The 15,900-nt window shown below is 42.1% G+C and overlaps 1 protein-coding gene across 5 annotated transcripts in view; it reads left to right on the top strand.

Annotated features, from left to right (window-relative positions):
- Positions 1-13,553, top strand: part of LOC138754875 (zinc finger CW-type PWWP domain protein 1-like) — a 131,318-nt gene extending 117,765 nt beyond the window's left edge. For 3 of the 5 annotated variants that reach the window (XM_069919815.1, XM_069919812.1, XM_069919811.1), the window contains one exon: positions 12,643-13,553. In XM_069919815.1, the coding sequence (XP_069775916.1) occupies positions 12,643-13,022 (380 nt within the window). In that variant the 3' untranslated portion in view covers positions 13,023-13,553. The remainder of the gene's footprint in view (positions 1-12,642) is intronic. The other 2 variants (XM_069919813.1, XM_069919814.1) reach the window with 1 other exon arrangement.
- The last annotated feature ends 2,347 nt before the right edge of the window (positions 13,554-15,900 follow it).

Raw genomic sequence — 15,900 nt, 5'->3', positions numbered from 1 at the left:
GAGAAGACAATGGAAAAAGTAAGAGAGGGCAACAAGCCACTGGAGTATAAAGGGCAAAAAATCTTCATTTATCCAGATATAAGTTTTGAACTCCTAAAGAAGAGAAAGGAGTTCAATACAGCAAAGGCAATTTTATTGAAGAAAGGGTATAAATTTATACTAAAGCATCCAGCGGTATTGAAAATATTTATTCCAGGACAACAAAACAGACTATTCTCGGATCCAGAAGAAGCACGAAAATTTGCAGAACAATTACAAAATAGACTGAGGGATGAAGACGTGTAATGAAAGTAAAAATTATCACGATTGATATGTATGTGGGTAAAGAGGTATAAGAGTGTATAGGTATAATGTGCATACGTGAATGTATCCGTATTTAGAGGATAAATATAGAATTAATAAGGGAAGGTAATGGAATAGAGAGAATAAGGAGGGAATTAAAAGAGTGATCTTTGTTACATATGAAAAGTGAAATCTTTTCTGGGGGGGGCTGGGTGGGGGGGAGTTGCGGTCACTGCAAAATCAGTTGACGCTTGCGAGTGAATTCGCAAACCCAAATGGAGAGGGGAGATGTGGTTGTCTGACAAGGGATAAAGGACAACTCAGGAGGGGAAGGGGAGATTGGGGCTAAAGAAGTTATAAATAGGAGAATAAGGAAAATGTTTGATGTTTTAGGAATGTTGTCTTATAAAGGGTTTAAAATAAGCAAACAGAAATGGAAAAGGAGGAAAGGTAATGATGGAAAAACGGAAAGGGAAGATAAACAAAGTATAAAATGGCTACGTTGAACTATATGACTTTAAATATTAATGGAATACATAACCAAATTAAAAGGAAGAAAGTGCTAAATTTACTGAAAAAAGAAAAAATTGATATAGCATTTGTCCAAGAAACACACTTAACTGAATTGGAGCACAAGAAATTAAAGAGAGATTGGGTAGGACATGTAACAGCAGCATCATATAATTCAAAAGCAAGAGGAGTGGCTATATTAATTAATAAAAATGTGCCATTTAAAATAGAAGAGGAAATAATAGATCCAGCAGGGAGATATGTAATGATAAAATGTCAGATATATTCGGAGTTTTGGAATCTACTCAATGTATATTCACCTAACGAAGAAGATCAAAAGTTTATGCAAGATATATTTTTGAAGGTAGCTAATACGCAAGGGAACATACTAATAGGAGGGGATTTCAACCTGAATTTGGATTCAAATATGGATAAAACTGGGAAAAAAATTAACAGAAAGAACAAAGTAACCAAATTTATAATTAAATCAATGCAAGAAATGCAACTTTTGGATATATGGAGGAAACAACACCCAAAAGAAAAGGAATATTCATATTACTCGGCTAGACATAAAACATACTCAAGAATAGACCTATTTTTGTTATCAGCTAGTATGCAAGATAGAGTAAGAAAAACAGAATATAAAGCTACAATACTATCGGACCATTCACCCTTATTATTGACAGTAAAGCTAGAGGACATCCCTCCAAGAATGTATAGATGGAGATTAAACCCCATGCTACTTAAAAGGCAGGATTTTAGAGAATTTATTGAAAAACAATTAAAAATGTATTTTGAAATAAATACGGAATCAGTGGAAGATAAGTTTATACTATGGGATGCAATGAAAGCATTCATTAGAGGGCAAATAATAAGTTATGTAACCAAGATGAAGAAGGACTATAATCAGGAAACAGAGCAGTTGGAAAGGGAAATAGTAAATATAGAAAAAAAATTAGCAATGAAGGAAGATACACCTAAAAGAAGAGAATTGGCGGATAAAAAAATAAAATATGAAACATTACAAACATATAAGGTAGAGAAGAATATAATGAAGACAAAACAGAAATATTATGAACTGGGTGAAAAAACGCACAAAATCCTAGCAGCTTAAGACAGAACAAGCTAAGAAAATGGTATTGGCATCAAGGAAAAAAGACAAACAAATTACATATAATCCAAAAGAAATTAAGGAAAACTTTAGAGAATTCTATGAACAATTATACCGAACTGAAAACGAAGGGAAAGAAGGGAAAATAGATGAATTTTTGACTAAAATTGTACTACCAAAACTACAAATAGAGGAACAAAATAAATTAACAGAACCATTTGGAACAGTAGAAATACAAGAGATAATAAAAAAATTACCAAATAATAAGACACCAGGAGAGGGTGGATTTCCAATAGAATTCTACAAAACATTTAAAGACTTATTAATTCCGCCCCTCCTGGATGTAATTAACCAGATTGATGAAACACAAAGCTTATCAGATTCATGTAAAACAGCAATAATTACAGTAATACTAAAACAAGGGAAAGATCCACTCTCACCATCGTCATATAGACCAATATCTTTACTAAACACAGATTATAAGATAATAGCTAAACTATTAGCAAACAGATTAGCAGAGCAGGTACAGAAAATGGTAAATTTAGACCAAACTGGATTTATCAAAAAAAGACGCACAGCAGACAATATTTGTAAATTTATTAACTTAATTCATGCAGTAGAAGGAAATAAAGCACCTGCAGTAGCAGTTGCTTTAGACGCAGAGAAGGCCTTCGACAGAGTAGAATGGAATTATTTGTTCAAAGTATTGCAAAAATTCAGTTTACCGGAGAAGTATATTAATTGGATTAAAGCACTATATAAGGGACCGTTAGCGAAAGTGACAGTAAATGGACATGTATCAAAGCAATTTAAGTTAAGCAGGTCAACGCGGCAGGGATGCCCACTATCACCTTTATTGTTTGCGTTAGCTATAGAACCACTAGCAGAATTGATAAGAATAGATAATAATATAAAAGGAATAAAAATAAAAGACAAGGAATATAAAATCAGTCTATTTGCGGATGATGTTATAGTGTACTTAACAGAACCAGAACTATCAATAAAAGAATTATATAAGAAATTGAAGGAATATGGAGAAGTGTCGGGTTACAAGATAAACGTAAATAAAAGTGAAGCAATGCCTATGAATAATGCGGATTTCTCAAAATTTAAGAAGGAATCTCCATTTAGATGGCAAATGCAGGCAATAAGATACCTAGGTGTACAAATAAACAAAAATCTCGGCCAATTATATAAACTCAATTATTATCCACTAATGAAAAAATTACAGGACGATTTAGAGCATTGGAAAGATTTACCACTAACACTAATAAGAAGGAGGATAAACTGTATTAAAATGAACATTTTTCCAAGGATATTATACTTATTTCAGGCATTGCCAATACAACTGACAGAAAAATTCTTCAAAGAGTTAAAGAAAATAATAAGGAAATTTTTATGGAGGGGGGGGAAACCGAGGATAGCACTAGATAAATTAACAGAATGGTATAAACAAGGAGCTTTACAATTGCCAAACTTTAAAAATTATTATAGAGCCGCACAATTAAGATACCTATCAGATTTTTATCAAACAAGGGAAAAACCAGACTGGACGAGATTAGAATTAGATAAAATAGGGGAAAAGATACCTGAACACATATTATATAAATGGGATGAAAAATTGGTACAACATAGAACTTCTCCAGTATTACATCATCTCCTCAATATTTGGAAGAAGATTCATGTAGAAAGAAATAAAACAAATTATCAATTACCAAAACTAATATTGACGCAAAATAAGTTACTCCCTTTTACAATAGATAACATTTCCTTTAGAGAATGGGAAAAAAAAGGGATTAAAAGAATAAAAATTGTTTTTCAGGAAGTAGATTCTTATCCTTTGAACAAATGAGAGATAAGTACAATATAACTGGAGATACAGCGCTGGCATATTACCAATTGAGATCCTACTTGAAGGATAAATTAGGAAGCAGTTTGAGTTTGCCAGAGGGAAGTAACCTTGAATATGTGATTACAGATACAATGTTAATCAAAAGATTTATAACAAATATGTATATTAAACTGCAAGAAAAGGAGAATGAGGAAACAAATGGTAAAACTAAACAAAAATGGGAACAAGATTTAAATATAAAGATAAAAAAGGAAACATGGGAGAAATTATGTTCTGGAACGATGAGAAGTACAATAAATACGAGGCTACGTTTGATACAATATAACTGGATACACAGACTATACATTACACTTCAAAAGTTAAATAAATGGGACCCAACAGTATCTGATAGATGTTTTCGATGTAAAAAAGAAATAGTAACAACAATTCATGCAATCTGGACATGTGAGAAAGTAGAAAAATTTTGGGAAGATCTCAATCAGATATTAAATAAAATAACAGAAAACAATATACCAAAGAATCCAGAGATCTTTCTCCTAAGTAACATAAAAAACAAAGAATTTGGAATTGATTTGGAGGATGCACAAAAAAGGTTTGTTAAGATAGCTCTAGCCGTAGCAAAAAAATGTATTATGTCAACCTGGAAATTGGAAGATAATCTGAAAATACAACAATGGTATATAGAAATGAATAAATGTATTCCATTAGAAAAAATTACATATAGTTTAAGAAATAATATTGAAATATTTGAACAAATATGGGAGCCTTACATTAAATACAATAGCGAAAACCTACCGGGGACAATCATTACCTAAGTTGATGGAAGGAGAAGGAAAGAAAAGAATGGACTCAGTAGAATTTCTGGTGTATTTTTGTTGAATGACAACATTGTCTGACTGGTTTAATGTAACCTAGATTGTATACCTAAAATGGATGGGAGGGGTGGGTGGGGGGGTGGCTTGGGAGGAGAGAGGGGCGGGGGGAGAAAAAGTCACTGTATATGTGTGAAAAAGAAAAAGTGTGTATCATGGCTAATGTGATTTATGGTGTGAAAAATAAAAAATTTTAAAAAAAAAGAAAATCTACAGGGAACGCTGCCGTCGAAGAAAGCAGCAATCATCAAGGATCCACGCCACCCAGCACACACTGTTCTCGCTGCCATCATCAAGAAAGAGGTGCCACAAGACTTGCACTACCAGGTTCAAGAACACCTGCTACCCCTCCACCATCAGACATCAACAACAAACTCAATCAGGGACTCGTTTAAGGACTCTTACTTGGCAGTTTATTTATTATTGAATATTTATTTTTAATATTTCACAGTCAATTTGTTTGCACTTCTTTCTTTATTAACATTTCTCTTTTGTATACATATCTTTTCTTGAATACAGATATGGCTCCTTATAATAGTCCTACTCCATAAACTCCATAGTTTTTCAGTCATGTTAAATCTGCCTTCACTCCTACCCTTGCTGGGCATTCAGACCCTAATCACTGGCTGCATAAAAATTGTTTTGTGGCAGTACGCCATTAGGCAGACGAACCAGCTCCGCTTGTCACGCACACGGCGAGGCAGCCAGCCAAAATGGCACTATCGGTGTTTTCCTCCCAACTTCAGCACCAGGCTCAGAAGCCCGCGCTGGGGGACCTACGTGACACCCCGGTGAAGATGGGGTCCCCCAGCGCGGTTCTCAGCCAGGTCCGGGCTGGGAGTATAAGACCAGCCATGCAGCCTGCAATAAATCAGTTTTTGCTCACTGAACTCAACCTGTCTGGTTGTGCGATCCTTCAGTTAGCAGTGTAGATTACAGTTGGTGACCCCGACAGGTTCAAATATCTTTGAACCCAACATGAACGACCCTTCGATCAACGTTATAGCCATCAAGCTTCCTCACTTCTGGGTTCAGGAGCCGGAGACCTGGTTCAGCCACGCAGAGGCTCAGTTTCACCTCCGCCAGATTTAATCGAATTTGACCAAGTTTTACCATGTGGTCGCCGTCCTAGATCAGGCCACCGCCGAACAAGTGCTGCACCTCGTTCAGCACCCACTTGCAGAAGATAAGTATGGGACCATCAAGTGAGTGCTCACCAACTCCCTCGGCCTCTACAGGCGCCAGCGTGCCGCTCGGATGCTGCGCCTCAACGCCTTAGGGGCCAGAACAATCGAGTTGATGGATGAGATGCTCGCCCTCATGGGTGATTACACCAACTGCCCACTCTTTGAGCGCATCTTCCTTGACCGTCTGCCTGAAGACATCCTGCCGTTACTTTCCCAGGAGAGCTTTGTTGACCTGAGGAAGGTCACTCAAAAGGCTCAGGAGCTATGGCTTGAATGATTCCCAGAGGGCTCAGCACTCCAGCAGGTTACGAGTCACGGGCATGACCATGCCAAACCTTCCTCTAGCACTGCAATGGAACACCCGGCCCTTGCAGGGGCCTCAAAGAGCATAGCCAGAAGTAAGTCATCCATTTCAGGCCTCTGCTTCTTCCTCCAGTGCTGGGGAGCCAAGGCTTGGAAGTGTCGTCAGCCCTGCTCGTTCCAGGGAAATGAGCAGACCAGCTGCTGTTAATGCTGCAGTAGCTGGCCAAGAACACAGCCTCCTCTACCTGCGGGATTCAGTCAGCAGCCGACTCTTCCTTGTCGACACCGGGGCCCAGATCAGCATCATCCCGGCCACAGCCATCGAGTCCCAGAACCGGCCTTGAGGACCTCCCCTCCGTGCAGCCAATTTGACCGAGATCCGGACGTCTGGTGACAAGACCATCCACTTCTAGATCAGCCAGCGGAGGTTCTCATGGAGGTTCACCATTTCGTCCCTTCCAACCGCCATCCTGGGTGTCAACTTCCTCCTCGCCCATGGACTCCTGATCGACATTCAAGGTAGGTGACTGGTAGATGCCCATACCTTCCAATCCGTTCGCCTCAACGCCTCCTGTACAGAGCAGCCGTAGACGGCCACGGTCAGCATGCCCAAGGCCGTGTTTCAGCGTATCTTAGATGAGTTCCCGTCCCTCCTCAAGCCGCAGTTTTCTGCCGCCTCACCATGCCACGGGGTGTTTCATTACATCCCCCTCAAGGCCTGCCGGTCCACGCCAAAGCACGCCAGCTCCCGCCGGACAAGCTCCAGATAGCGAAGGAAAAGTTCTTGCATCTGCACGAGCTGGGGATCATTTGACGCTCTGACAGTCCTTGGAGTGCACCACTCCACCTGATCCCGAAAGCCTCTGGCGACTGGCACCCCTGCAGAGGTTACTGACAGCTTAACGACACGACAGTACCTGACCGTTTCCCAATCCCTCACATCCAGGACTTTACGGCCAACCTGCATGGCACGAGGGTATTCTCTAAGGTCAACCTGGTGAGCAGGTATCACCAAATCCTGGTGCACCCCAAGGACATACCCAAAACGGCCATCATCACCCCCTTTGGCTTGTTTGAGTTCCTACACATGCCGTTTGGGCTCAAGAACGCTGACCAGACCTTCCAGTGCCTTATGGACACAGTGGGCAGGGATTTGAATTTCGTATTCATTTTCCTGGATGACATCCTTGTCACCATCAGAGACCGGGCACGACACAAGTCTCACCTGTGCACCCTCTTCTCCCGACTGGCCGACTTCAGCCTAATGATCAATCCGGCTAAGTGCCAGTTTGGGAAAGAGTCCATGCAGTTCCTGGGCCATAACATCACGGCCAAAGGAGCCACACCTGCTGCTACGAAGATCTCTGCAATTAGGGAGCTCCCACACCCGGACAACCTCAAGAGGCTAGAGGAGTTCACGGGTATGGTCAATTTCTATAACCGCTTCATTCCAGGTGCTGCGTGCATCATGCAGTCACTCTTCGACAAGACACTCACCTGGACTCCAGAGGCCAGCAAGGCATTTGAAGCCACGAAAGATGCCCTCGCGAAGGCTACCCTGCTTGTCCACCCATGCACCGACCTACATATGGTGCTGTCCGTCAATGCCTCTGCCATAGCCGTCGGCGCTGTCCTGGAGCAGCAGATAAATGGACAGTGGAAACAACTGGCATTCTTTAGCCGACTTCTTCACCCGCCAGAGTGCAAGTATAGCACTTTCGATCATGAGTTGCTGGGCATGTACCTGGCAGTGTGTCATTTCCACTATTTCTTCGGGGGGGGGAGGCCTTTCACCATTTTTACCAACCACAAACCCCTCACCCTGGTCGGCCCGCCAACAACGTCACATCTCCTTCATGTCGGAGTTCACCACTGACATTTGGCGCAAGCCGGGAAAAGACAACGTGGTCGCTGACGCACTCTCATGACTGGCCATTTGTGCACTGACACCCGGCCTCGACTTTGACCAGCTTGCCTGGGACCAGAAGTCTGACGAGGAGATGCGGGCCTTCAGGATTGCCATCACGGTCCTGCGGTTCCAGGACCTTCCGACTCCTCACGGTGAGGGCACAGTCCTGTGCAATGTCTCCATGGGCACCCCGCGACCAGTGATTCCCCAGCAGTGGCGCAGGCAAGTCTTCCACCATATTCATGACCTTTCCCACCCGTCCATCAGGTCCATGGTCCGTATGGTGTTAGAACGTTTCGTCTGGCATGGGCTTCGGAAGCAGATTGCGGACCTGCATCCATTGCCAGCTTTCCAAGGTACACAGGCACACCAAAGCTCCCATACAAGATTTCGAACATGTCCAGGAACGGATCAGTCACATACATGTGGACATAGTCGGACTCTTGCCCATTTCCCGAGGTAACCATTACCTTTTCACAGTGGTAGACCGCACCACTCGTTGGCCCGAGGCAATCCCGATGCCAGATGCCTCCAAGGACTCCTGCTCCCGAGCGCTTTTGAATGGTTGGGTTGCCTGGTTCGGTGACCCGAACCACCTCACCAGTGATTGGGGCTCCCAGTTCAATTCTGCGCTCTGGACACAGCTCGCCAACAAGGCTTGGGATTGAGCTACATCACACCACGGCCTATCACCCACAGGCTAATGGGCTAGTTGAGTGATTGCACCACCACCTTGTCGGCACTTATGGCCCACCTCACCGGCCCTGACTGGGGAGACGAGCTGCCTTAGGTGCTCCTGGGCATCCGCTCGACACCCAAAGAAGACCTACAGGCGTCATCAGCCGAGCTGGTCTACAGTGCGCCGCTAGCCCTTCCCGGTGAGTTCGTCAACACACCTCACAACCCCCAGCAGTCACCGCACGATCTACTTCCCCGCCTCCGGGCCCAGTTGGACTCCTTTCCACCCCCACTGCCACCCAGACACGGCACACGGGCCTCTTAAGTCCCCAGCGAGCTGTACTCCACAGAGTACATTTTTGTCAGGTGGGGCCCATCCACAGCAACTCTACAAAGAAGTTGTCCAGTGTTCAGGATCCACTTTCATGCTAGACATCAGTGGTAAGAGGGAACTGTTTATGGTGGACAGGTTAAAGCTAGCTCACCTCGACCCCACTGAACCAATAGTTGTGGCCCAACCCAAGAAGCGAGGCCGCCTGACAAAAAAAGGACATTAGTGCCGTTTCTGGGGGGGGGGCTGTGTGGCGGTACGCCATTAGGCAGACGAACCAGCCCCGCTTGTCACGCATGCGGCGGGGCAGCCGGCCAAAATTGCGCCATCGGAGGTTTCCTCCTGACTTCAGCACCAGGTTCAGAAGCCCACGCTTGGGGACCCACGTGATGCCGGTGACGTCAGGGGCCCCCAGCGCATTTCTCAGCCGGGTCTGGGCTGGGAGTATAAGACCAGCCAGGCAGCCTGCAATAAATCAGTTTTTGTTCACTGAACTCAACCCGTCTGGTTGTGCGATCCTTCAATTAGCAGTGTAGCTGCCGCTAAAGTTTCATAATTAATGTGTCTGAGAAGACAAAGAAAGCCAAGACATTTGATTGCATTGTATGTTTTCAAGCATTAAGATACAGCTCTTCTTGTTCACAAGTCTGTGCCACCCAAATACACTCATGTAACCAAATAACTTACTAACCCCGTGCATCTTTGGAATGTGGGAGGAAACTGGAGCACCTGGAGGAAACCAACATAGATGGGGGGAGACATTGAAAATTTATTCTACAAATTTCTATCTAAGCAAGGCTACATGTGGTGGACTGAGGTAAATATGATTCTCAACCTTTTGGGACATTTTGTGTTACTTCAACTTGACCAGTCACAAGTACAAAGGCCACTGGCCATGTGGAGTGCTATTGGTCAATTTACCACCTATTGATGATATGTGACCCATTTTTACCATACCTTTCTGTTGTACAAATGGCAAAAAAAAAAATTGAACCTGGTTAGAAGTTGGATTGTGGAAGTGACATTGTGAAATTTATTCTACGTTTTCCCCACATCATGGAGAAATGCCAGAATAAAGTTCCCAACCTTCCAGGATTTGTTAAGGAGAGCTCAAGGCTGACAGAAATTTTTATTTTGGTGTTTACTGTGGCTCATAAACTTCTTCCCACGGGCAGTGAGACTGCTGAATGACTCCTAAAACAATTTTATGTGACCCAACTATTTATAAGAATTTTATTTTAATAAATGTACATATGTAGTGTGTATATGTTTCATTAAGCTAGAGGGTGGTGAATCGATGGAATTTGTATCCACAGGCAGTTGTGGAGGCCAAGTAATTGAGATTGATAGGTTCTTAATTATGGTTATGGGGCAGTGGGGCTGAGTGGGAAAATGGATCAGCTCATGATGAAATGGTGGGGCAGATTCAATGGACTGAATGGCTTATTTCTGCTCCTATGTCTGATGGTCTTATGGAAATTACAATGGGATGAGCAAGGAGTTGCCTAGTGTAGATTGAGAACACAGACTATATGATGAGACAGTTGAGGAACAGTGGAAGACTTCCTAAGAGATTTTTCACAATGCTCAACAAACATATATTCCAATTAAAAATAAGAACAGTAAGGGTGGGGAGAGCCAGCTTTGAATAACTAGAAGCTCATGCATACCAGGCTGGCAAGAGCAGTGGGAAACTGGAAGATTGCTTTGTGGTTTATTGATGCTTTTTAAAGTTTACGCAAACAATAAAGAAAGGGAACATGGATTATAAAATACAAAATAGACAGTAAAGAGTGGCTGAAGTGAACATAAGTCCCTTTGTGTCATGTGTTCATGACGATAAATTCTGATTCTGATTCTAACATTCATGCAGCCATGCAAAGAGCACAATTTACAGGGATTCTACTTTACTCTTCATCCAGTGACTTTACAGTGTGATGGAAACTATATCTCATCATCTGAATCAGTACATTCCCCACTCAACCAACATTCTCTCTCAGCTGAACTACCTCTAGTTGTGGTGCAAACAGGCATATGTTTAGCTTTTGCACTGTCATGAGATCATTGAATGCTCCTATTGCAAATCTGTTCACTTGCAAAATGTTAAAACTCTTCATTAAAACATGAACCATGAGATTTGGATCTGAGCATACGAATCAGTGATGCAATATCCCATTTGTGGTGTAGGAAAATCCTTCAGCTGCTATTAGCTGACTCAGTGGTTGTAATTTTTCAAATGCATACTCAACCCCCACAGTTACTGAATGATTTCTCGGGTATGATACCACAAGTCTCAGAAGGCTTTGGTGACTCACTCAAATAAGCAAGCTCTGAATGAAGATGTTGGATCAAAGAGAAATATAATTCCTGTCCTTACCCAATGTACAGGTACAATCGTGCACACAAATGACGATTGATTCTGGGCCCAGACACTAGGCATGAACTTAGCAGCAAGTCATGGACAAAGCAAGTGGAACTGTGTGGCAAGAGATGGAGTGAAATGCTTGGGTAAAAATGTTGTGCTTAAGCTGAGAGGCCAAGGAGCATCCATTGCAATATACTTCATTTCAGACTTTTCTAGTAGCTACCATCTTGGAACATCTTGATATGCAGAACAAATCATTTAAAAATATTTATGAATTAGCGGAAGAAGCAGTTAGTTGTACTCAGAGGGGGTATGAGCCAGGAACAAGATTTCGACAAAGTAATGACCATTCTTCAATTCTAAATGGAAAAAAATTGCCGCCGCTGCCGGAACTGCATTAACATCAGCTCTTGTTGACTGGTGTGGACCCACAGGGTGCAGAGACAGAGCGCTCCCCCATGGGGTCCAACCAGCCAGCCCAACTGCTGTTGGCACCATACAGGCTTTAAAAAAGCCTGTTAAAGGAGCCAATAACAGTTTATTTTAAATTCCTGCATCCGCCGGTCTGTGCCCAAGATGGTGGTCCGTGTTTTTGGCGGCAGCCTCGAGAGGTTGCACAGTCTGGGAAGCTGAGGACTGGAACAAGACAGCAGAAAACAGGGAGAGCATCCCTTGTTTGAAAAGGAGACGAACTACAGGACAGTGACAGGGGCTCTGAGGCTGAAGAACACATAGATGGCGGGCTGTTACTGATAGAGGCAAGGAACCCACATAGGCTGTGGGCTGCTGGAGACTGCAGTCAAGAGACTTACACCAGGCTGCAGATTGCTGGAGAATGGCTCGAGACTGACTAAAGGGGCACTAGGTATTGGAACTGGGATATTAAGGGCGCTGGAGGCTTCCTGATCATGTCAGAGGTTTGGATCTGGAGCTTGGGTTCTTGATGGTTTGAACTGAATATGGTTGTGGAGGCTGTGGAAGCACTGGAAGTGAATCTACAGACACTCTTTGCTTTGGGGGGACTCTCTTTTTCCTTTCCTCTAGTTGTAAGGGGTGTGGGGCAATTTCTACTGACAGTGAATCTTGTCTGTCTTATGGTAGACTTAAGGAAGTTTCGTGTGATTTCACATTTTCTGTTTTATTAAAATAATCTTGAATCTCAAATCTACTGATTTTCTCATTACCTACCTTCTACTTCCACTGTTTGCTGAGTTCAGTATGCATTGCTTCTTTATTTTACAGGCCTTGAGACTTCAGGCTCATCTGGGATTAAGGAGCCAGAGATGAGTTTTCTGAAAGCAAACCCAAAATTGGACAAAGTCTCGAGCCAAGATCAAGGCAGGAGCAGCTCTCAACCAGACCAGGATCTCTACACCATGAAATTCAGTGCTGACATTGAAGTGAACAAGAGGGAACGTTCGACCGGACGTCAAGATCTTCTCAAAGGTTCCCTTGCAACACTTGGAGAAGACCAGAAGAGAGAAGACTTCGACGAGTTGCTTCAGGAAGCCAAAGAGAAAAAGCAAGAAACTGCTTTGTTCTCAGATGATGACATGGACATTTTAACAGCTAAGAAGTCGGAAGAAGATGAAGAGTTTGCTGAATTCATGTTTGAAGAGTGAATGAGGTTTATCAATTGTTGGGTGTTTTATAATATTTCACCGTTTTACAATTTAACTTTCAATTTAATTCTCAGTTGTAAAGTATTCAGTTATTACAAATGTGCAACAGCTGTTTGTTTGGATGGTATTACATTTGTTCTCTGCAGGGCTGTTGCAGGGTTGATATATACTTAGGTTGGATTCTATATTGCAGGATCAGCTCATGTCCAGTCAGTCATCCCAGGGCTTTGTTGCTGGATACAGCAAGTTCAGAGTGGGTGCCATAGATTTGCTGTAGGACCAGTATATGTTTAGATTGTGATTGGTTTATTGTAGGCCCAGTACATTTGGCTGATGATCTGTACACTTATTGTGGAGCTACCACTTTCAGATGGTGACCCAGAGGATTATTGTGAGATTACCACACTCTTGGATTGTGATTTAGGACAGGCACCTGCTCCAGTTGTGAACCATGGGTTAGCTGTAGGTCAGCACGTGTTCAGGGAATTTTCACCAAGGCTCCCACATATTCACATTGTGATTGTTGGGGGGGTGGGTGGTGGGGGGGGGGGCTACCACAAGTACAATTTCAGAACTGTGTCCAAATACATTGCAGGTTCTACCTCATAAGTATCAGGATTTAGTGCCATTGTGGTGATCATTTGGACCTCTTATAATAGTTTAATCAGATGGTCTGCCTTTAAATGCTTCTATATTTGATAGGCATATAAAGGGTGGTTTGGCCATTATTGTTGTATTAATTGTTTCCCAAAGGATGAATGATCTGTGGCTTCCCTCACTTGCTTCCATTTAATCTTTCTGTCTTTAGAATCTTAGTGTAGTTTTAATCCTTTATGTGAATAACTGTGGTTGATGCATCTTATTAGTGTGGTCCAGCATTAGTTTCATGATACAAGTTTATACTTTTTCAGACTTTCCATTTTATCAGACTCAGCTGAAATCTTTAAAATTCTGAATCTACATCATTAGTTCCTGTTGACAAATGGATTTTCTTGATTTAAATCACTGATATGTTGAGTGTATGCAGAGCGTGACAGCAGCAGGTATGATATAATCATTTATCTTTTAGTTATTTCAAGGTGCTCAGAGTAATGTTCTCCAGGCCAACTTTTTGGATATTATAGTTAACCTGAAAATCACAGATATCAGGTAAAGGAGACCCAGTTTTAGTTTGGTGTAGCTCAGGTAAAGCCAATTTGACCATTCGAATCTGTAACAGCTCTGAAGATAGTCAGTTAGTTCCACTCCTCCTTCAGCTTTTCTGCAGTTATTTTACTCTTTGCATTATTTATCTGGTTCCCTTTTCAAAACTGCTATTAAATCCATATCTTCCACAGGAAGGTTGCACATTTCAGATCTTAACCATATGTGGTTTCTTTTGGTCATAAATTAACATTCAACTCTTGGAGGAACTCAATGGTCAGGCCACATCTGTTGGAGGGAGAAATACATTGCTGGAGAAACTCACCAGGTCAAACAATTTATAAGAAAAAGATACATAACCAACCTTTAGGGCCTGCTGACATTTTATTCACATCTTGATGAAGGGTTCAAACCGAAGTACATTGTTTGTCCTCCTGAGTTCCTCCAGCATTGTGTTTTTACTTCAATCACTGTCTGCAGACTTTTGTGTTTTACATCTATTGGAGGGTATGGTGTGAGAAAAATTGTCAACACAGATCTCTTGGCCCAAAATGTCAACAGTTTCTTTCCATGCTGCCCCCCAATGCTGGTGGAGCCACTGAGTTCCTCCAGTCGTTTGTTTTTTGCTCCAAATTCCAGCAACTGCGCTTCTTTTATTCCTGAAACTTCTGATTCATTCACCTTAAACCCATTGGAAACGGTCTCCCCTTAATTATTTAATACCTCTTGAGTCTAACTAAGAACATTCCATTGATAAGTACAATAAAAATTACGGAAATGTTCAGCATGTCAAGCAACATTTGTGGAAAGGGAAATGGGCATAATGTTTTGAGTTGAAAGCAAGATGTTTTCTAAAACCTGAAACACTAACTTTGTCCCTCTTTCAACAGATGCTGAGCGTTTTCAGCTTTTTTCTGCTCTGATTTCAGACCTTCTGGTAACTGCATTGTTATTGCTCATCCTGCTCAACCCAAATAGAGAATTGGGTTGGGTTCCTTTGTAGAATAAGCAGAGGGCTTTTGGGACATTAGTTCCTTTTTTGTCCTCTATTTTATTCCCTCTTTATTAAGTGTCCTTAGTAAAGAAATAAAAATTGCCTTTTTTTTTTAAAAGTTGTTCTACATTGTAAATTGCCTTTCTTTGTTTTAAAGTTTGCCTCTGCTGTTTAATTTTTTGGAATGGAACCTCCCAAAAATATGTACGGGGGTTGTAAGTTAATTGGGCTATTGCAAGGGGTTGTGGGCCTGTTACCATGCTGCAAGTCTAAATTTAAAATTTAAACATAGGAAGGAATTACTCAGGTTAATGGACAGGCTGAGCTTATGTTCAGAAGCTAAGGAATGCTTTACCATTGTCTAATCTTACATTGTCTTTAAAACAAAGCTGTTAACGAATTGAGATGCTCCTTCACAGCCTATCATTTGTTAGGCAGTTACTGAAGAACTATTCTAAATTGTTTACAGATTAAAGATGGACTTCCAACTAACTTGCAGACTCGCAAATTACCATAGTAGTAACTTTAGGTGCCGCTGCTGATATTTTACATGCACAGCATGAGCAAAATGGAAAGGGCTACCTTAAAAGGTAACCCTTCCTTTTTAGTGGATGTGTTGGATGGCCCAACAGGTTACCCACAGTCATTGTTGCCAGGCAGTTTGTACCCACCAAGCTAGTTTCACTGCCAAGAGCTCACCCGATTAGCTTGAATGTCTGTCAGTCAATGCTGCCAGAATGT

Source organism: Narcine bancroftii, chromosome 2 (assembly GCF_036971445.1).
Source record: "Narcine bancroftii isolate sNarBan1 chromosome 2, sNarBan1.hap1, whole genome shotgun sequence".
Classification (NCBI taxonomy): Eukaryota; Metazoa; Chordata; class Chondrichthyes; order Torpediniformes; family Narcinidae; genus Narcine; species Narcine bancroftii.
The sequence above is the reverse complement of the archived record's forward strand: the minus strand, read 5'-3'. Positions and strand labels throughout refer to the sequence as shown.